The following is a 21,606-nucleotide window of genomic DNA, read 5'->3' as shown; positions in this document are numbered from 1 at the left end:
ATTTACAATTGAGATCAATCATTTGAAACGAACAATTGTCTAACAGAGGAATTTTTTTCACTTCCGTATACATCTGTTACAATTACTGTTTTTTTTTTACATCCTCTTGATTGAATACTGAAACCTGTCACATCAGCAATTTCCACTATTCACAAATCATCACACAAAAAACCCTCCGATCATTTAACAAATGAAATTCATCGCTAATTGCTAAAGAGCAAAATCACGTTCCGGACAGAGAAAATAACAAATCGCCACAATGCTTCATTTTAATTTTTCCAGCTGTGAAGTATGTCGTCTCCATCCCCAGAATGAATGTGAAGCACATTAGCATTTATCAGTGATACGTTTGACTGTCTCTTAAGGTCATGTGGCTTTAACGGGAGTCTTAAGTAAGACTCATGTGCGAGTAAATGAGCCATTTGATAAATTCCGCAGCCTCGTCAGGGAAACGGTGGCCACGAAATGTCACAAACCAGCAGGTCATCTCATCCTTTTGTCTCGGCAAAATGCTGCAAAATGGGAGCCAGCGAATGCGAATGCGGTTCAAATGCTTTGAAGGCTATCCAAATATATAGCAAAGGCCCGAATGGGACTGAAGACGGCGTGGAGCGACGCAGGAGCATTCGTTGGACTCCATTCTTGACAGTTTATTTGCACAACTTCAATGTATCTTTGAAGCCAGAGGTCGCCCACTGTCACAGAACGGATGGACAGGCGACTCCCGGCAAGGCGTGTCATGATGAAAAGATGCAACGATTGTTTCTTGATCAAGAGCGCGGAGCCGCCATTGAGCAACCACTTTTAAGATCAAATATCTGCGCTGAAAATTGGCTGCAGCCGGCACGCTTCATAAATATCGGACTGTATGCTTCATATTCACCTGAAGGGGTTTGAAGGAAGCTGACAATTAAGTGGTGACTTCATTGAAGCTAAAAATAAAGACATTTCTTTTTGCATTTATTCAAATGCCGACATGACTACATGTACAAGTGTGACTGTTGAGACACACGTGATCTTTCTTTTTCTTTTCAGCCTTCTTTTCTGCTCAGGACCTGAAGGAGAAGAAGACAGGAAGTCGCATTCGCACCAACACTTGTCACCACTGCAACATTCAGGAATTCTTTGAGTCTTACATTTAATGTCGTTGATCTGACGCAAGTCCATGCCAAAGGGATTGATCAGCACTAAAAAAAAAAAAAAAAATCATGAACATGGTTAAAAAAATCTCAACTGCTGCTGCTTGCAATGTGATGTCACGATGTGTCGCTGCACTGCTGCTCGAAAACAAAAAAAGGACAGAAAAAAAAATATATATATACATTCTAATATACATAGTCATTTATCTACTTAGCTCGCTACTTACATACTCAAAAACTAAAAAACGTTTGCTGAAACATTTGGGATGATTTATAGTGCATAGTTGAAGTAAAGGTGTTTGTTTCCATTTACCTTACTTGATCCTCCCCTGCAATTTTGTGACTACAATATATACACGTGTGACAGAATATCCAGTCAAAACGGCTGATGTGGTACTTCCTGTCATCGCTTATTTGCGAAATCTCTTTCCATAGCCAACATTTGCGTTTTCCCTTTACTGATACTCTGAAAAATTCATCCCCTCCAAGCATTTTTCCAAATGTACGCCTTTTTTTTCAAATTTTTAATGCTTCCATCCTGATTTATCTTTGCAATTCTTACAACTTAAAAAAAACAAGTGGATGGAAACAAGGCTTTCCAGGATCAGGATTTTTCAGCTGATCATCAATCAGTTGTCAATGAGTTTGAAAAAAAAAAAAGACGATAACCGATCACCGATTCAATCAGACAATGAAGTAACATATCTATTTAAAAACCCCGCTCATATTTACTTTGCAGTCAACCACCGATATTTGTGGGGGGCAGGACGTGCCCTGCCCATGAATTGCAAAATAAAAATTAAAAATGCATAGGAAAAAATGAACCCCAAAAATTATTGAAAAAAAATGCTGATTAACATTTAATATAACATGTAATTGGGTAAATTACAGACGTTAGAGCCTCTCACCAACTTTTCATGAAAAAAAAAAAAAAATGCAAAATTTCATCCAATCCTGATCCAGCAGATTTGATTTGTGGATACAAATCTGACACATATCAGCCAATCCGAGTGCAATGCAAAGACACAAATTGGATGCTTGACGTTATCAAAATGAACCCAGTTTTGACGGATATACAGAACCATCACACCAAAGAACACAAATACGTTTCAAAAACACCCGTTGTAATTCCAAACTCCTGCAAAAGCATGAAAAATGATGTGGTCTAAATATGGTACAATGACGGTGTCAATAAATAAGTCGAATAAATTCTGATGCTGGTTTGTGGAGTACGTTACTCTCATTTAAACCAGGTCAATTACAAACAATGCGAATTCATATCCATATTATCGCTTACTTCTGTGTTGTTACTGCCACATGTTGACCAATGTGGAGTTACTGTGAGAAAGATTTTATCCGGGCATTAAATTGTCCTATGGACATGCATAAGATCCGAGAAATACGCGTTTGTTGACTGACTTTCATGTCGGGTAAACTTCTGCCGCGCGTGCTCGTGTCTCCCGCCTGCAGCCGCACTGCGTTGGAAAGCAACAAAGTCGTCACCATCCTCGCAGCGCGCTGGCCTTATGCTGATGAATGGAAAGCCCTGGCAGAATACTTGATTTGATAAGCAGTACAAGCCATCGGAAACATAATACATCACAAATTGTTTTGTCAACAATTTATGATAGCGTTTATCAAATGACCATCGCAGCGGGCTGAGTTATGGTGTCATAGCTGGCATAATGTCAATACTGGAGCGGAAAGCGGGGCAGCTTGGCCGCAGTGATTTAGACAGCGAACGCCGTGACCTCTTCGCAGGTTTCTTTCTTCATTAGTTGGTCGGAAAGTCCTTTGGGAGCAAACAGATGAATACGTTTAAGTCTTAATTGTTTCATCTACATTCATATATGCACAACACTAATGCATGTATTTGATGTTTTTTTTTTTTTTTTTAATCAGGCAGCGGTATTGTTTTTTTTTCTTGCATCTTACTCGTCATTACACACATCTGCAGCATGTTAGAGAACCCAAAAACAAAACAGAGGGAGAAGAAATTGATTGCATGTGTTTAATGTACAAATTGCAATCGAATAAGAATCCAATTATTTCATTGAATTAATTACAAAGCAGTGTAGTCCAGGTTATTTATTTTGTCCACTTTTCTAATCATATCATTGCAACATTACAACAGTTTAAAGATGTTTTATGAAGTTTAGAATGTAGTTAAAGTATATCATGTTGAGCAGTTGTTCTTTTCTTCCTAACAAACTGAACAGAAATTGTCAGCCTCCTCTGCAGTTTAGTTGTACAGGCTGAATCAGAGCTTTCAGATCATTCCCAAGGACGGCTGCATTATGCCACCTGACAAGAAACACACAGAAAATACAGAAAAAAAAATACAATAAAATAACAAATAAATAAATGAATACAGATGTGATTTCTAGTTACATTTCTTCGTCTGTTGGGTAACAAGTGCAGTGTGATTGATCGTGATTGATGGCGGTGAGCAGTGAAGCCTTTTTTAGCCCCCAATTCCAGTTTACTGGTTACTCGTGATCACTCACATCTGTCTTGACACCTGCTAAGAAAAAGAAAAGAAAAGAAAAAAAGTCTCCTTAATGTTACGTTGTAAGTTTTTCCAATTGAAAATTGCAGTGGAAAGACTGAATTTGCTTTCAAGATGGACAGTGAGGATTGCTGACTTCTGGCTAGAGATCAGGTGCACCCTGCAAAACCATATAAAACAATTCATCTTCTCATTCCAGACGACAGTTTTGAGTGTTGTTAATCGATGAATGTAAGAAACACGGTATTGAGTATCTGCAGAAAACTGACCTAAGCGCAGGGAGAACATGCAAACTCCCGACACGGGGCTGGCCACTGGATTTGAACCTCCAACCTCTGTGAATTGGGATGTGATGTATTCACACGCACATACGTTGCACGCATCATCATTGCTGAGCTTCGTCTTCAAATACAAAAGCAAATCTTAATTTGCGAGCCCTTTGTGGACAGTAAAAGTGTGTGAAATGATGCAGCCTTAACTTCTCACTTAATCTGCATTACTCTCATCACAACAGAGCAAGCCACTCCATCACTAAATGCTAATCTTCTCATTAACAAGCTAATTAGGCAATTACAGCTTTGCTGAAGGACGCCTAAATGAAATATGACAACACAGTCACTTTGTACGGCACCTGTGGGTCTTTTCAGACGTCACGATGAGAATGAGAGCATGTTGACAAAGTGTCGTCTCCACATTCCTGCATGCCGGCTCATCCACTTCCGTTTCATGAACAGTCGCTGCGGATACAGCGCGTCAAATTACCTTCAAGGTAAATATGACCTGCTGCATGTCAACGACCTCATGTGGATTTAAAAGAAGCGATGCGCAGTGAAAGGCGTCCCAGGCCGACGCCAGCATTTGAACTACCGGTGCCAGACTCCTGCAGTCTGGAGCTGTCACATCCAGAAATGAATTATGTTGACACGGGGCTGAAAACAATCGTGAGCAGGCCGGCGATGCAATCCAATGAAGAATCATGCACTGCAACAGAAGAGAGGAGCTGGCTTGTACCTTTGAGCCCTCCGTGACAGGTATGTGGTGTGACTCGACAGCTCAGCATTTCAATGATAAATGCAGCAAGCAGTCTTGGGACTCCCGTTCACTCAACTCACGAGCGCTTTGCTCTCGCACTTCAAGGGCAAACAAATGAACCATGCTAACTGCTGAAGACTTTTCTTTTGTCTTTTGTCTTGTTTCCCAGGCAGCGGAATTTCATCTCTATATTTCAATGATTGAAGTTACACAATTCCGAATCTGTCTTTCGCGCGCAAGAAGGAGTCGGCTTGGGCATCTGATTGGGATGCGTCCTGGTGAGGTGTTCCGGGTACGTCCCGCATGGAGGAGGCCTTGCAAACGAGCTGAACGAAGTGGCTGGGGAGGGGGAAGTCTGGGCTTCTTTGCTAAAGCTGGTGGCCCCTCGACCTGACCCCGGATAAGCAGAAGAAAGTCAATGGATGGATATTAAATGAGCAAGCGGACACGACTTTGTGCTGGTGCTTATGTTGACAGTTATGATGGCGATGTCAGTTACAACAACACTTGATGCCGTGCTTGGTACCTCAAGAAAGTCAGCTTTTCTTTTCGTTTTGTTTTGTTGCAGTGATGATATGTTGTTGCTGAATCTTTACTAACTTGGTCTGATATTCATTGTAAATAAAAATGTCAACATTCTCGCAAATTCGCACTCTCGTCAAAAGATGGAAAATTGGTGCGATAGGATCCTTCAAACTTATATTTTTGTAGGGTAAGTAAATATCTGATTTTTTAGCAAAAAATGAACACAAGCTGGCAAAAAGAGTGTCAGCGTAAGACGGTTGCCGTCTGGCTTCAGCCGTCAGGGGCCAATTGTTAAGATCGTATGCGACTGACGTTTGCATGTGTTGGTGACGGTTGCTAACGCATGCAAACGTCAGATTGGAAAAAATGTTGGCCAAACATTTGCCTCGGCCAGACAGTTTTCTTTTTTCTTTGAGATTTCAAATTTCCTTACCAAACAGAAAAATGAACCCTGAGAAGAAATCAACATTCGCTCGAGTTGCAAATGTTGGCCACTCAGCTTGAGTTGATCATCGTAGCAGCAATTGCAATGAATTGTGGAACTTATATGGCACACTCGTCATTTTCTACGTACGTTTTGCAGTCTTATGCAAAATGTTTTTGTCTTTGTGTGATTCTCATGATTAAAAATGAATTTGAATTCCACTTTCTCCACTGCATTTTATGTGTGCATTGATTGAATTTGGGTCAAGTAAAGTAAAGAAATGAACATATTTGTCGGAGTGTTCTGGCTTTGCTCTTGTATCGAGTCTCATTTGATTGTGCAGTGGATTGTCGATATGAATCAAATCATCGTCCCGTTGAGGGTCGGCGGATCCGGATCGGACTTCAGACAAAAGGCAGACTGCAACATCATTTCAGGGCACCAAATTCCAAAGTTTCTTTGGCACGTTACTTTGCCATCAGTGACTTGAATGCAACATGTTAAGTTTATTGACATTTTGTTTGTTTGGTTTTATTTCCTTAGAAATGCCACGCAAGAAACATTTGTTACGGTGACGGAAGCTCTCCTATGTGTGCTCAACTTGTAGTCTTGAATGTTTCTCTGCAAAAAGCCTCCTCAATGAACGCAGAGTACAGTATAGTTGCCGCCTTGCATCCTGCAGCCCAACAACGTGTCTGCTGCCATAGCAACTGCGGAGGAGCTCACAGCAGCGCCGCCTGCTTTGTGCAATGGATGTCGCTCTTAGCAACGACCAATCACAAGTTGCCATTCTTTTCTCTCCCTTTTTTTTCTTTTTCTCTTCTTGTGCAGGGCCAGTGTGAAGATGGAGGGATCGAGTGGGTGGGCTTTGGCCATCATGCATTTGCCGAGCAATAGGACGCGCGCGTCGTCACTCTTGCTCCTTCTCGACGTGGATTGGTGGAAGCGGCTTCATTTTGCAATCATATAAAAACATGTCTGCCGTGAGCGAGCCAAAGCCCGAGCAGGACATCAAACTGCATCAAAGTCTCCTGATGTATTTGCCCGGCTCGCTTGCAGGAGCAAATCTTGATGAGCGCGCGCGGGAGTTTTGCGCCGGGACGCGAAGATTGTGTTTTCATCGCGATAATCGGCTCGTCACATTTTGGGCTTTTTCGCTGCTCGGCTGAGAAGTGACAGGAGCGGAAGACTCCTCCTCTGCTGGGCGGGGCGTGCATTTCATTTGCCATTTTGTCGGTGTATTTTATTTGTCTTTTTTCTCTTTTTTTTCCTTCTCCTCTCCCCCCTCGTGTCGCCTGCTCTGACACGTCTGCACTGAGTGAGTGGCATCGGCACACTGTCAATCGCTCACTATCAAACATCAGAAAACACACACAGGCACACAGGCTGCACCTCATAAATTTGAGCAAGGAAGGTCTTTTTTTTGGGATTTGATTTTTGGCGCATCGCTTTAGAACACGGCGCTGCTTCATTATTCATTTGCAATCAACTTTTTTGTATTTTTGCTTTTCAATTAAAACAATTGGGACGCCACCATATTTTATTTTTTTAAATACGTGGACTTCCTTCATTTCAAGGTTTTGAATTTTACACTTTGCAGCCTTGGATATTTTTGCCTCCCGATGAGGATCTTTTTTGTGAGGAGATGCCGCGGAAATCCCAGCAATAAATGAGAGCTCACCAATTGTGTCCAAAATCGCCGTCAAATCAAAGATCGATTCGCGGTGGATAAGATGGACAACCTTGGACAATTTTGACAGTGAAAAGAAAGACATTTTTCGGCAGCATTCTGCAAACGCCGCCTGCCGTTTTGCCACCGCGCGTAAACAAGCAACTTGGACACAATTTTTCTTTTTTTTTTGTTTGTTTTTGTTTTGGGGCCAGGCCGCCTCGCACCCTCGTCGTCTCCGGCACATGTTGTAGCCCATTTCGTATATGAGTTTTTCAATTTGCGTGGCTCAGTGCGCGGACTCTTTAGCGGCTCCGATGGACGACCAAGCCCGGATCATGCAGTCGATCGGCGGCGTCAGTCTGGCCGGCCACTCGCTGCAAGGGGGCTTGACTCTCCCTCCTCCTCACGGACACGACGGCACGGACGGGGACGGACGCAAGCAAGACATCGGCGACATCCTTCATCAAATCATGACCATCACCGATCAAAGTCTGGACGAGGCGCAAGCAAAGTTGGTTGTTTTTTCATGCTTTTGCAACTACTTGTATACTTTTCGCGCCCCCCCCCCCCCCGACAACAGACATTATTATGGCACAAGTGACAATGATCAGGTGCATTTAGCGCCTCATAAAGCTTAAGCACGTGAGAGGCTCGTCACTGTGGAGAAAACACTTTTCAATTGAATTGAAATGAAAATGATTGTCTGGCAACGCAAACATGTTCAAAAAGTTGATGCGCACACAAACACTCGTTCAACAACTGGAAATATCGCAGAAGAACAAGAACAAATTGCCTATCGAGTTTATTGACACGTTTTGTTTTGGTCATTTTTTTTTTAATGAATGACGATTAATAGTGTAGGCATATAACTTATCAGTGAACTTATATCAATATTTTCTCTTGTCTTATACTGAAACAGGAAACATGGACTGAACTGTCACAGAATGAAACCAGCACTCTTCAGCGTTCTCTGTGAAATCAAAGAAAAGACAGGTAAGCTTTTTTTTTTCTCCAAATTTATTGAAGCAAATAGTGAAATATTTTGTGCTGCAGAGCAATCAGACTCTTTTTTTTTTTTTTTTTTTCCCTCACCAATGACAGTCTGCCATGCAGGTTACACGGGACCTTTTGTCCATTGTGATCAATCAGCCAACAAAATATGCATGGAGCTATATAGCCGACATGTTATTTTATTTTTTATTTTTTTGTAAACATCCTCATACCTGCTTTATCTATCCAAACCTCGGCTGCTTGTAAAGAAAAATCACACACACTGTTGAAGGTTTAAAAGCCCGACACAGCTAACTGTATGTTCTCTATTATGTTGATTCTTATACACATCACGACAACATTGTACATTTGTAACTTCATGCAAAAATCCATTTTAATTCGTTTTGGAAAAAATATTTGAGAAATTCACTGTAGTCTACATGTTCATTATTCAATGTAAATTTTACTAGCTTTTGATGAACATGTCTGCATTTTAGTCAGACGCTTAATATTTATGCAACAAACATTTGTCACTGAAATTATCACTGATTATTATTCACAGTGTCATTTTGCACAACAAAAGTTCAAAGCTGACACACTGAACATTAGTAAAGCATCTTTTCCATTTGCACATTACATTTTTCAACACACACTTGCTAAAAAATATCCCAGAATGCACACTGTAAAAATAACCAAAATACTTTGTAATAAATATGTAATATGCATGTAATAGCAAAACTATACGGAAACAAATTGGAATCGCAAGAAAACAATGTTGTGTGTTCGCAGTCATTTTTGCACCTCCGATAACTTGCCAGATTGTGTGAATTATGAGGAAATTGATTCAGGTGATATATTCATATTGTGACTAATTATTCGCATGCAAAACAAAAGTTTATTAAACTGCACTGTATTTTTCGTAGAGTACATATATTGTACATTTTTGAACAAACACACTTACTGAAAATTTCCAGAAAGCGCAAAGTCAAATAAAATAAAACACTTTGTAATAAATATGTAATATATATGTAATAGCACAAACAAATTGTAATTGCAAGAAAACAATGTCATGGCTTTGGAGTCATTTTAGCAGCCCCGATAACTTGCCAGATTTGTGACCTTTGTGCGGTTTATGAGGAAATTGGCTCGGGGGAGATCATAAAAGTTTATGAACTCGCCCCCCCCACTCAGGTGCCGGTCACGGAGGCAGACGCATTCGAGCCGAGGTGCTTGTTTTTTCTTGTTGCTTTTTTTTTGTCGCCTGTTAAGACACAGAAGGAGAAAAAAAAAAAAGAAAAAAAGAGGATGTGAATGTGTATTTTGTAACAAGCTTGCTAGTGAATTGTTGACTTTTTGGGATTATGTGCATGGTTTTCTATTTTTATATTCACTGACCTGTTTGTTGAAAACACACGTGATGAGCTTATTGGGAATTTTCCTGCTTTCAAAAAGCAGCCATAATTCTAAGAATAGGCCAAAAGAAAAAGAGGAATCGAAAGACGGATCGACGTGTGTGCGTACGTGCAGCCGGCGTGCCACAGATGCCGATTGCGCTTTGGACTTTCTGCCGGAGCTCAGCTGGCGCGGCGGCCTTGTTGACCGCCCGCCTTGTTATTGCGGCACACGGTGCACCTTTCGCTGGCCCGTGCACGGATGCCTCGGCCCTTTTCATGTCTCCTCAAATGGCACGCGGGGGGGCAGGCTTGTACGGTTGCTATGGAAATGAGCGCTAATACTGAAAACAAAAGGGAAATTGTTTGCTCCAAGTATTTGCTGTAAAGTTGTTCATGACGTGGTCAAGCAAAAGTGAAATGTTTTCAGGACTTTTCACAAGTTTTGTCGCTTGCCAGCATATTTCTGCATTACTGATGGCTGGCCTGGAAGTATTCATTCACTTTGATATGCTAATCAAGCATTATGCAAGAAATGAGATTAAGTGGCAGCGTGAAGTCATTTGCCTGTCACGAAATTTCGGCTTTTTAGCAGGAATTTCGCCCCCTCCCTCCTCATCACGCTCTTTTCTTTTCCCTTCTGTACTCGAAACATCAAAGTGAAATCATTGCTTCTCAATCATGTTGGAAGAAACAGAAAATTCATGTTGGCCGCAAGCTGTAGACAGAAAATTGAGACGAGTTTTGCAGTTATTCCCGCGGCGGGTTTATTTCAACCTGCCGGCGACTCCCGTCTTGCTTTCATGCTTGGGCGAATGTCTCGCAGCGGCGGCGGCGGCGGCGGCGGCGAGAAGCACAAAGGTGAAAGATGAGCTCCAGATGGTATTTTAGCGCTCGTCTCCGAAGTGAGCTTTAATCGATAGCGAGCGATTACACAGGCTAAATGACGGAGCGCCACCGAGAGGCTCAAGTCCTCTCCGCAGCTCTCTCGGCTTCGTATTGACTCGTTGTCGTGCTGACCTTTGACCGCTCGGGTTCCCAAAACAAGGGGGCGGGGTCTGTAAAAAGCGTTCATATGTTTGCAAAGCTCAAGATGCTTGTCGGGCGTCGCACGTTCGGCGCGATGCTGAGCAGGGGCGACGCCGTTAACTAAATCCGGGCCAAGATGAGGCTGTAATTAACCACGAGCAAGGCAGACTAAAAGCATTAGCTGCAGTCAATCGAGTTAGACGCAAAGCGTTTCTCCAATCATTTGGGAACCTTCATTTCAATGTTACCCGGACGACCTAATGAGGCGGCTCCTTTCAATTGCTTTGTCGTCATGATCAATACGCGCTCGCCTATTATTTGATCATATATTAGGGCTGTCACTATCCCATATTTTTACAATTGATTATTCCGTCGATTCATCGGATAACATTTCTAAAATGGTTGATTTAGTATTGTTTAGCGATGGAAATAAAAAGCAGCCCTTGAGCAATATGACACGAGAGGGATTGAACCTTTTCCAAAGTGATTCAGTCACTGGTTTCAAATGTCAAATTTTGATGAAATCACAGAATTATTACTATTGAGAGGCAGAAATTGGACGACTTAGAAGTTACATAATGGCTTTAAATGACTAAATAATAAAATAGTTGTCGATTAATTTGATGTCAATTATTTAATTAATTTGGACACTTCTATTAAATATAGAGTGCTTGAAGCATTTATTATAGTGCTTTAATGCGGACTATTTCATTTTCAGTGAAGTCATGTTTACGTTTTGAAATTCACACACATTTGAGTTTCTTAATTCAATTCTCAGAAATGAATCAGTAATAATATTCGACCACTCAAATCCAGCAACGATTTCAATTTTTTAATATAACTCTTCTGATCTTAAAAACGTGATCTTGAATAAAAAGTATCACTTTAAAGCAAAACAGAAACGTGATTGACATTTCGGGCAGAGTTTTTCTGTTTCCATCCACAGCGCAAAATGCACATTTTCTATTGAGTTGACTTTGCCCTTTTAATTGGACCGCTGTTGAAAAAGCTCCAGCGCGCTCACAGGAGAGAACAGCGAGCTATTCAGCGGCAAGCAGCAAGACAATTGACTTTGGCTGCTTTTTGTCTCCGGCAGCCCCAGCGATGCGGCTGCACTGACGAGATAGCGTCGTGGCCAATGGCTGCCTTCCTGACCGCCTTCAATGGCCGGCTGCAATGGCGCGCTTCCTCTGCGAAAGCACGACGGGGACGAGCGGCGGCAAGATATAGCTATTATCTACGCAGCGGCTCCCAAACACGCTCCCGTTCCCAATCGGGGCACCAAAAACACAACACAACAGAACAAAACAAAACAAAGAATATGCATTTGGAAGGCCGTCGATGTCTTTGCGCTGCTTTTCGAACAAGACGATCCGATCCGCCGGTTTCTCTCCATCTGCGCCCGTCTCCCTCTTCTCCTCTTCCTCTTCCTCTTCCTCTTCCTCTTCCTCTTCCTCTTCCTCCTCCTCTGTCGCTGCCGGAAGCGTTTTTCGCCGGCTCCTGCGCCATCAACAGCTCGTAATTGTTTTTTGCACATACGTTATGCAAATGAGCCTTTATGGCAACTGGCATAACAATTAGCATCCTCCAACAATATTTTAGTAGGTTAATTGCAAAATTTCTGAATTGTACGTCTGAGCTGTTAATTAGGCATGACAGAGGTGGCGAAATCGTTATCTTCAGGCGCTGGCAGCCAGCAGAGGCTGCTTGGGATGCAAAAGGGAAGGATTGATTGAAAACACTTTACGGCTTTTTCACTCCTTGCGCTCGTGCGCCAAAGTAAAAAAAATAATAAAAAAAAATGTCAACAAGAAATAGAACAAAAGAGGCGCTCAAAAGTTGACCCTCGTAGAAACTGACTTGATACCAAATAATACTGCAAAGTCACAATTGCATTGTTCATAGTTTATAATAAATGACACAAAAAAAAGTACATTTGGGCCTGCAAATATACTTCTTTACTTTGTAAAAATAAATACATAAATAAATCAATGTTTCAATGAAAAAGGGAAAACAAACTGATGGGTATTTTGTTTAAAGCCAATGCCAAGTTATGGTAAAATAAGTCAATAAATAAATAAATAAATATTACTGATTGCCGATTAATCAACCGATTTTCCTCCCTTCATGCTTTTCAATGGGTGTCCCTACACTGATTTTTTTTTACGATTTGTGAACTGGCATATTTCAACGGTATATAGGTTTAAAAAACAAAACAAAAACTTTTCAGTTATCGAAAAAAAAAATACTGATTAATCAGCCACTTAATTTAAAAAACACATAATACACAATAAATATATATATATATATAAACAAAACAAAACAAAAGAAAAATGTTCATTTCCCAGAATGCATTGCATGTTGTCCTGCACTTAATTAATGAAATTCCAAGGACAATGTTTGTGTTACCAGGAGTTGAATATTTGTTGCATTTAACACATTTATGTTTGATTGACCTTGCACTGTTTTCCTTGTATTATTTTCTCAATTGTGTGCAAAATAGTGACATAAAGCTCAATTACTCGCACCGATTTCATTACGCAACAAATCGTTGTTTGTAAAAATGGTCATTTGTTTTTGAATGACGCATACATGGAATGAGCAAATCAACACATTTCATATGTATTTATATTAGCATACAAGGTTACTGGATTGATAGCATACCGATGTTGAGGCAAATCAATAAATAGATGTAAATATAATATATCGATGTTTGTTTATTTGGCCCTAATGTGCCGATTTAATCAGCCTACTGATGAATCGGTCAGGCCCTATTAACTAATACAGCTTGCTGATGTTCCACGTGCCGAGCTTTCTAACTTGAGATGGTTTTTCCTCATGTCCCTCAATGGGCCGGCCACGATAATGCAGCACATGTAACGCCGCAGAAGCAGTTTGTTCTTCGGATCCTGGACAAGAGCGAGACTGGTGCAAAGCAAGTCCTCCCTCCGTAATCACTCTGCTATTTATAGGTCGCCATTTCATTAGCTGGAGTGTTTTTCCTCCTGGGACGATAGACACCGAGATGTTCATTTACTCTCGACACATTACATGCGGACAACTCAATGAGCCGTCATTTGTGAGTGCGGCCACGTTGGAAAGATGTTGGCCGGCTGTCCTTCGCCGTCATGTCGCAAACTCGCATTGTCGGCGTGTTGCTTTCTTCACGTTTTGTACGCTGAGCGAAGAAAGTTTGGATCGCACACATTCGGATGAAAATACATTCTTACACTTTCTCAAAACAAAACAAAACACAGCAAAAAAAAAAAGAAGGAGAAATATACGCTGTCTCATTTGCAAGCACCGATGATGTATGGAAGGCTGAAATAGAAAAAAATGCGATGAAATTTTAATCAGCGTCTTCTGCCGCTTTAATAAGGCAAATAATTCTTATTGGCTGCTGTGTTAAGAGTTCGAATATTTAATTCATAACAAAGCTTGCATTATTCTGCCTCAGCCTTGAGTTCAGCTCCTCGCTGCTGCCTTGCAGGAGGCAACTGTGGGCAAAATCAAGCGTTTTTTGATACGAGTTGAGGCGCACTACGATTAAATTGTGTTGATGTTGATGTCTCTGAAATCAAATATGCATGAATTAACGATTGTAGTGGGAGACGGCAATGACCCCAGCGCATAAACACGGACTCTCCTGCCTTTGTAATTTAGCCAGCTGTCAGTAAGCTATGACCATTGGCCGAACAGAGTTTTTTTTTTTTTTTAATTATAGTCCTTGAAGTGCATTTTTGCGTGTGCGGTAACGGAACGATGGCAAGCGGCCAGCAGGCTCGTTGCTGGCTCATGTTACTGAAACCCCGTTTTGGGTCTGTGGGTGAAACGGCCTAATTGGTGTCAGGGCCCCGGGGATAAAGTTCTTGTTGCTCTGAAACGCAGCCGCAGAGTCTTGGTCTTGGTCTTGGTCTTCGGTGTCTGCTGGCGACGCAGCGCTAAGCCGTGGCTTAACAATACCGAAGGATGTTTGGGATGACAGAAATGAATATGCGCTCGCTCCCAGAAAGCTGTGATTAATGAGGGCGAGCGGGGGAACGCTGTTCCTCTCTTTGCTCCTCTTTGAAAAAGAAAAACAAAAGAGCCAGATACGAGGGTCTCCTCTCATTCCAAAGCGGAGGTCATCAAGAGTACACAAATGGACGAAAGCTCAACCTGCTTTTGCTTACTTCATGACAACTGAGAGCATTTGAAATTTCCTGCCGCTGTTTCTCCGAGCGGAACGCGCGATGATTTCAAGTGATAATATTGGCAACACCAAACAATCCTAATTTGGATCCGCACCAAATTGTAAGCCTTCATAGAGATCCGCATCGTGCATATGTCTGCGTTTTGTCATTAGGCTTCATGCGTCATTCACTGAGAAATGAAGCTAAACAAAATCAACATTTTGTGATCAGCAATTAGACAAGCCGGGTGTATGAAAAATCAATGATTGTTTTTTAGCCATGGGCAAGCACCGATATCTTGTATTGATGCGCGGAATGTAACGATATCCAAACATCACAATACGATATTATATCACAATATGAAGGTAACGTTGCGATAATTGTCACGATATTGTGGGGAGGTTGGCGATACAAAAAAGGTCACAATATTGTAAAAAAAAGAAATATATATATATATATATGCGTATAAAGAACCTACAATCTCTAATAACATTTCATTTTGATGCACTAATGCTAATGCAAGCACGCATTGAGTTCCTCCACATATTGAGTCAGCATATTATAATATTATATGATTGATTGATATTATATTCCCCTTCATCTGAGCTTTAGCATGAATTTCAAACAGAGAAGGGCCAAAACATGCTTTGTGAATATTAAACTGCACTACAAAACTAGCCACCAGAGGGTGCTAGAATTGCACAAATGGAAATTAACTTGACTTTTTTTTTTTTTTTTTTACATATGTGCTGCTTTTAATATTGCGACATATTGTGACAGTTTTTCTATCGCGATATCACGATATCGTTGGTATCGTTACAGCCCTAATCGATGCTTGGCTTTACTTCAAGGTATCGGTACTCGTGATGGCAGCGATGATCCGGAACTATAAAGTAGAAATTGTAAGAAGAGAAAATTGCCTTTAATAACTTGAAATGTTCAGAAAGATACTATATTGGGATATACAGAATTTTTTGGAGGCTGATATCAGCGGTATTTTGCATCCGTATTGGTGATTGTATTGGTCTTTGTTTTTGGGGGGAAATGTAAAAAGTAAGGCTGTTATGGTTTCTTGCTAACTACTGGTACTGATATTGGTCTGAAAAAAGTGCTATCAAACATCTGCATTTAAAAATCGAGTCATTCCATTGCAATTGGTCGCGGTGATTACTCAAGAAGTATTGGGCCAATACCTGAGCGTATTTCAAAGTATGGGTACTCGTGGGTCGCCCTCTTATGACTTCCTTTTACAAATTAGAGGAAAAGAAAATTGGCCGTTCATTGAATGCAATGTTCACTACAAAACTTTCTTTCAAATGATTTCTCATTCTTTCTTTTGGGGAACATGTATGTATGAAAAATACGAATGGTATTGGCGCTTTGGCATCAACTACTACAAATACTGAAGAGTGTCGTACTTGTACTTGTACTGATATCGGTCGAAAAAACAAAAGGTGATATCAAACATCCTTATGAAAAATGGAGTCATATCAAAATGGTGGTGCGCTGCTGGCGTGATGACGATCTGTATCTGTTGTGTCCGAGGTGGAGCCGCATGAATATTTAGTATTTAGACTTGTGTTCATTTCTTACTTTCTCTCCCGTAATGTGGCCGCCTTCGCTCCCAGCTCGTCCCTCGCGTGAATTCAAACCATCCAAATGGCAACGTCGGCCCTTTTGATGCCGGCAAAAGGCAGTTTGAAATTCAAATGGCAACTTTGGTCCAGCGCCGTTTTGCTGACTCGATTCTTGAAACCATTGTCAAAATGACCGATGCGCTTTTTGCATGCGGAAGATGACGATTCGAGTTCAACAGCGAACGAGTCTCCCGCTTTATTGATCCATTTCGAGGTCGGGCGAAGACGCTCGTCGGCTTTGAGCCGCCCGCGTCCGCCGCCACTTCGGCTCCCGTCCTCATTGCGGGTGCGTTTGCTTGATCAAAGAACCGCGACGTCGTTCTCGTCATCTCGCATTTGCCACCCTCGTCCTTACGTTACTTTTTGTGCCCCGAATGCAATGAAGTCAAATGAAGGAGGTGTTGAGGGGCAGGAAGTGGAAATATTCAGCATTGGCTGTTCAGTTGTGCGCATGCGTCGGCAGGCCCGCGGCGAAGGCGAAGTGCGCGCCGCTCGCGTCAGTATGCCGAGCACGGCGAGCGTCTCTCGGGTGCTGAAGGAGCGCGTGGAGTGGCAGAGTTAATTTATTTAATGACTGAGCGTCTTATATCTCCCAAGCCCTGATTAGAATCGGCGCTTGATGAGGGAAGCGATAGAAGGCTTTGCACTGCCCCCGGGCCCTCGCACGTACATTCCTGCCTTGCTTCTTTCTTTTTTTCTTTTTTATACCCAAGCACACCACTCCCTTGGTAGCCTTTTTTTTTTTTTTTATACGTATATAAAAAGAAGAAAGAAAGCAAGACTATTCCAACTTTGGGGCTTTGATCAGGATTAGGGCTGCGAAAAAAACAAACCAACATTATTTCAAATTCCTATTTGCAATTTTGTCTTGATTTGTATGGCTGTATCACTTATGATACAGTTGTTTTTGTTTTGCTGACAGAAATGCGAATGTCATCAGTTGACATTTGTTGACATGATTTGTTGACGCTACATTTACACAGTCTGGCCTGCGGTTGGAATTGATTTCAATTATTACTGATTGTTTTGATCAGGTCATTTTCAATAAAACATATCTGATTAATATAATAGCATTGGTTTCAAAAATCTCAATAATCATATTTTTAGGAATGCGCCAAGGTGAAAGCAACAAGTTTCTACTATTTGCAGCATTCCTTTTTCTGAGAATATGATCCATATTCAAGTCAAATGGGTCATTTTTCAAATCTTTTTCTAAATTGAAAATCAAGGATTCATCAAGTTGATTTTGGCAATTTGAATCATAATCCATCCCGAAATGTGACAATATAAAGGGGTACCTTTAAAATTGCTTTATTTTTTATTTTTATGAACTTATCTAAACTACATCCCTGCAAAACATTGTGAAACATTTCAAAATATATATATCTAACTTTATTTTTGTTGTTTGTATGAATTTTTCTAATGTGATCTTTTTTATGTAGTGCAACATGGATGTCATTTGGCTGATCTAAGATAAGACACTGAAAGAAGACAAGTTTAGGCTTATTTACTTACAAAATATCAATGACAACAACTACACAAATTTCCAGCATCATTCATGACAATTTACAACACATTCATATCACATGTGCTAAATTACAGTTGAACTGTTTGTTTGAGAGGAACAACAATAATTTGACATTTGACGTGTTTCGGCATCCAAATGTCACAAATGTGCGCAATCCAAATTCAATCCTTCAATTTAATCGCTGGATTATGTGCATTTCTCCGGAACAGCAAAAATGACCCCGAGGCAATACTTCATTAGCCAAAAGTGCCAGAAACTTTTTTGTGTGTGTGTGGACACACACTTAACTAATAACAAAGACAATACAATACTTCATTTCATTTTCATTCAATTTATCTGGATTAGTAAGAGCATCATGGGTCAATTTGACCCGGGGTCATGTGTACATTTTTATCAATTTATTATATGCAATTTATTATCTGAATATATTTATCGATTTATTTATGTGTTTAATCCTGCTTAACTAACAATACAATACCAATACTCCATTTGCACTCTTGTGATTATTATTATATTTTTCTGGGAACAGCTATAATAATCTGGGGTCATTTTGACCCAGGTTTTGCAGAACTGCCAAAAAGCTTCAGGAAAAATAAATAAATAAATAAAAATAAAATCAACATTTTTTTTTCTCTCTCTATGACTAACAGTGTCAGTCAATTTCCTCTCACATCCTTCAGGGATCTTTTTTTTTTTTTTTTAAATAACACAAATCTTTAACAAAAATGCGTTAATTGTTATTGGATATATTGATTATACGCAATAAGCCAAGCAGAAGTCTATGCTGGCAAACTACTTTCAACATTTAGTAATATTTTGAAAATACTGTGCTTATTCTGCTTAACTGTTATGTCAAACTAAAGTTATGATTCCTCAACTTATTAAAACCAGGTATATGAATGTGCCTTGAGTGAAAACATAATCAATAATGTTCATCAATTCATTCTGTAAACTTTTGGGCTTAACTGTTTTGTTAATGTAATATTAACTGTGAGAGTTTTGCCACGCTTTCAATTTGAACCCTCAACTATAATTCTCATTTTGCCAACATGACTTTCTTAGACTTGGTCTTGTTAGGGCTTATTTATAGATGTGGACAAGTCATTATTATTTTTTATTTCCATCTGTGTGGACTTTTTGTGTGTGTGTGTGAGCATAGAAGAAATGTGCAATTTGTTTGTGTGCAAGTGTGAATTTGAGTTTGCGTGCGTCAGGCTCTGCGATCAAGACAAAGTGCTGGTGCACTCGATGAATGTGGGAAAGCCAAACAGAGTGTGTCACTTTGGCAGCACGGCCTGTCAGCTATGGGGAGCCGCACTTGTAAAAATCATGACCTTCCTCTTTGCCAGCATGTCTCTCGCTCAGCCAACGCTCTGCCCTGTCGATCTGCGCTGGCAGTGGGAGGGAATACAAACAGCAGGGAAGAAAAAACAGAATTGGGAGTGGCTGCGGGTGGCGAAATAATGAAATACTTGTTGGAGCGATCATGAGAACGAAGGTGAGGCAGAGGAAGCGAATGGACGGGGGAAGACGGAGGAAAAAAACAAAAACAAAAAAAAAAGCAAAAACTTCCCAGTTTGTTCTTTTCCCACCATCAGCAGCCTCACAAAGCAGAAACGATTTCTTCAGGCGTCGCTGTCAAGTGTTATTCCAAGAACGCGGGCCTCACATTTGAATAACAGGCGACATTTTGAATTCATTCATCAGACAAGATAGTCGGGGCCTTTTCTCATTAGTCTACAGGTCAGGCCGGGGAAGATATATGCGCCGCTGATGATATACTTGTCTTTAATCGTGATTTATGGAGATTTTGGATTGTACTCGATTTATCAGAGGGTCTGCGAGCAGAAAAATAGGACCATGCATATTTCATGACCGAATCTCTGATAACGTTCTGCGATGCTGAAAGATATCGTCCTGTTGTTTAGATGCCTTTTTATAGTCACTCTCTGGATTCAGGTGTGTGCGCAGACAAAGACACACACACACACACACACACACTTTTAATCTCCTTTCATAGATCTTCCCCATTTGACTTTTCCGATGCAATTAAGCTCAAGCTGTAAATTATAACTGTGTCGTACTTTAATTATCACGGTGTAAAAATAGACTTCCTGTCTTTGATAGGATTTCATTAACTCACTCAGTACTCACGTGACAAAGTCAAACTTTTTTTTTTTTTTTTTATAAAAATAGGGGCAACAGTCATTGTGCCACAGTTGCGCCCATTATACAATTCTTCAAACATGTGCGGGTGAAAAATATGGCATCGTTAAGTAGTTGAAGCGTGTTTTTCTCAAATAAATAAAATCATTGTGGTGTTTGCAATGAAAATGTTCCAAATGAAGATCCTGAAGTTCACTTGCAGCTTGTTTAAACTGTCTTGAAAACTGGAAATACAAAAATAGCGCCAGTCTCTGCCAGCGCTATTGCAAGCAAAAATTCAAATTTTCATAATAACATTTTGTCAAAAAAGTATCAATATTTATACTCATATAAAGTATAATAAAACGAAACTTATGGCAGTCCTGCCTGAAGATTCAAAGTTCCGATCGTCGCCAAAGCTGGCAAACCAGAAGTAGTTCAGCGAAAACCGGAAATTCATAATTGATAACCTTAGGTACGTTTAACAACAATGATTCTCCTTTAAACATGAATAAAATCACCCAAATATAATGAGTTAACCTTTTTTTTTTTTATATGACATATAAATATTTTGAACATTATTATTTCAAGCCATGAACGTATTCATATGGAAATCACCCTGAAGTCAAGACAGCCGTGCGTGTGAATGATTGGCAAGTATATTTTCAAACGAATGCAAGTGTTAATGATCAAGTGACGCTCGCCATTCAGGTGTTAGAAAATAATCAACACATTCCATTTGCAACAGATTTTGACACATTCGTGTAGTTGACACACGATGGGAAGAATACCGCGAGCCGCCGCGAGCCGTCGCGAGCCGCAGCGAGCCGCCGCGAGCCGCCGCGAGCCGTCGCGAGCCGTTGCAAAACGGCGTGACAAAACATTGAAACAAATTGCTGTCAGGCTGCCGTAACAGCAAGTGCAGCGATTTTGATCTGACGTGCGCAACGCTGACATCTGACATGGATTGTCCAAACACCTTTGAAAGACGGCTGATAAAAATCAGGATATGTTCAATCCTCCTCATCATTCCGTGATATTAGCACTCCTTCCTTCAAGAGTCAGGCCAAGATGGAAAGATATGCACGTGCGTGTTTTAAGTCTTGATAATAAATGATTGCGGGTTCTTATTAGCATAGCTCCAGTACAGACGCACGTTCAACGGAATTATCAAACAGTGTTTTATATTCATACGGAATTATTTATCGCGAGGAGCAAAGGGCCTTGTTTTGTTTGCATGCTAACTGTAAGCTGATTCCGAGGTTAGGAGGATTATCCATGATGATTATCCACAGGTGGATACAGTCAGGATGTACGTGGCGTTTTTCAGTCAACATTGCATATCTCCACTTTGAAATTTCCGCTGATGCACACCGTTTGGTAATAGGTGAGCCAGATTCTCCATTTTTTTAC

At 40.7% G+C, this 21,606-nt stretch overlaps 1 protein-coding gene across 9 annotated transcripts in view; it reads left to right on the top strand.

Annotated features, from left to right (window-relative positions):
- Nucleotides 1-6,484: 6,484 nt before the first annotated feature.
- Nucleotides 6,485-21,606, top strand: part of pbx3b (pre-B-cell leukemia homeobox 3b) — a 65,909-nt gene continuing 50,787 nt past the window's right edge. For 4 of the 9 annotated variants that reach the window (XM_077522080.1, XM_077522085.1, XM_077522082.1 and 1 more), the window contains exons 1-2: nt 6,485-7,812; nt 8,215-8,294. In XM_077522080.1, the coding sequence (XP_077378206.1) occupies nt 7,565-7,812; nt 8,215-8,294 (328 nt within the window). In that variant the 5' untranslated portion in view covers nt 6,485-7,564. The remainder of the gene's footprint in view (nt 7,813-8,214; nt 8,295-21,606) is intronic. The other 5 variants (XM_077522081.1, XM_077522079.1, XM_077522083.1 and 2 more) reach the window with 4 other exon arrangements.

This window comes from Festucalex cinctus, chromosome 5 (assembly GCF_051991245.1).
Source record: "Festucalex cinctus isolate MCC-2025b chromosome 5, RoL_Fcin_1.0, whole genome shotgun sequence".
Taxonomy (NCBI): Eukaryota; Metazoa; Chordata; class Actinopteri; order Syngnathiformes; family Syngnathidae; genus Festucalex; species Festucalex cinctus.
The sequence above is the reverse complement of the archived record's forward strand: the minus strand, read 5'-3'. Positions and strand labels throughout refer to the sequence as shown.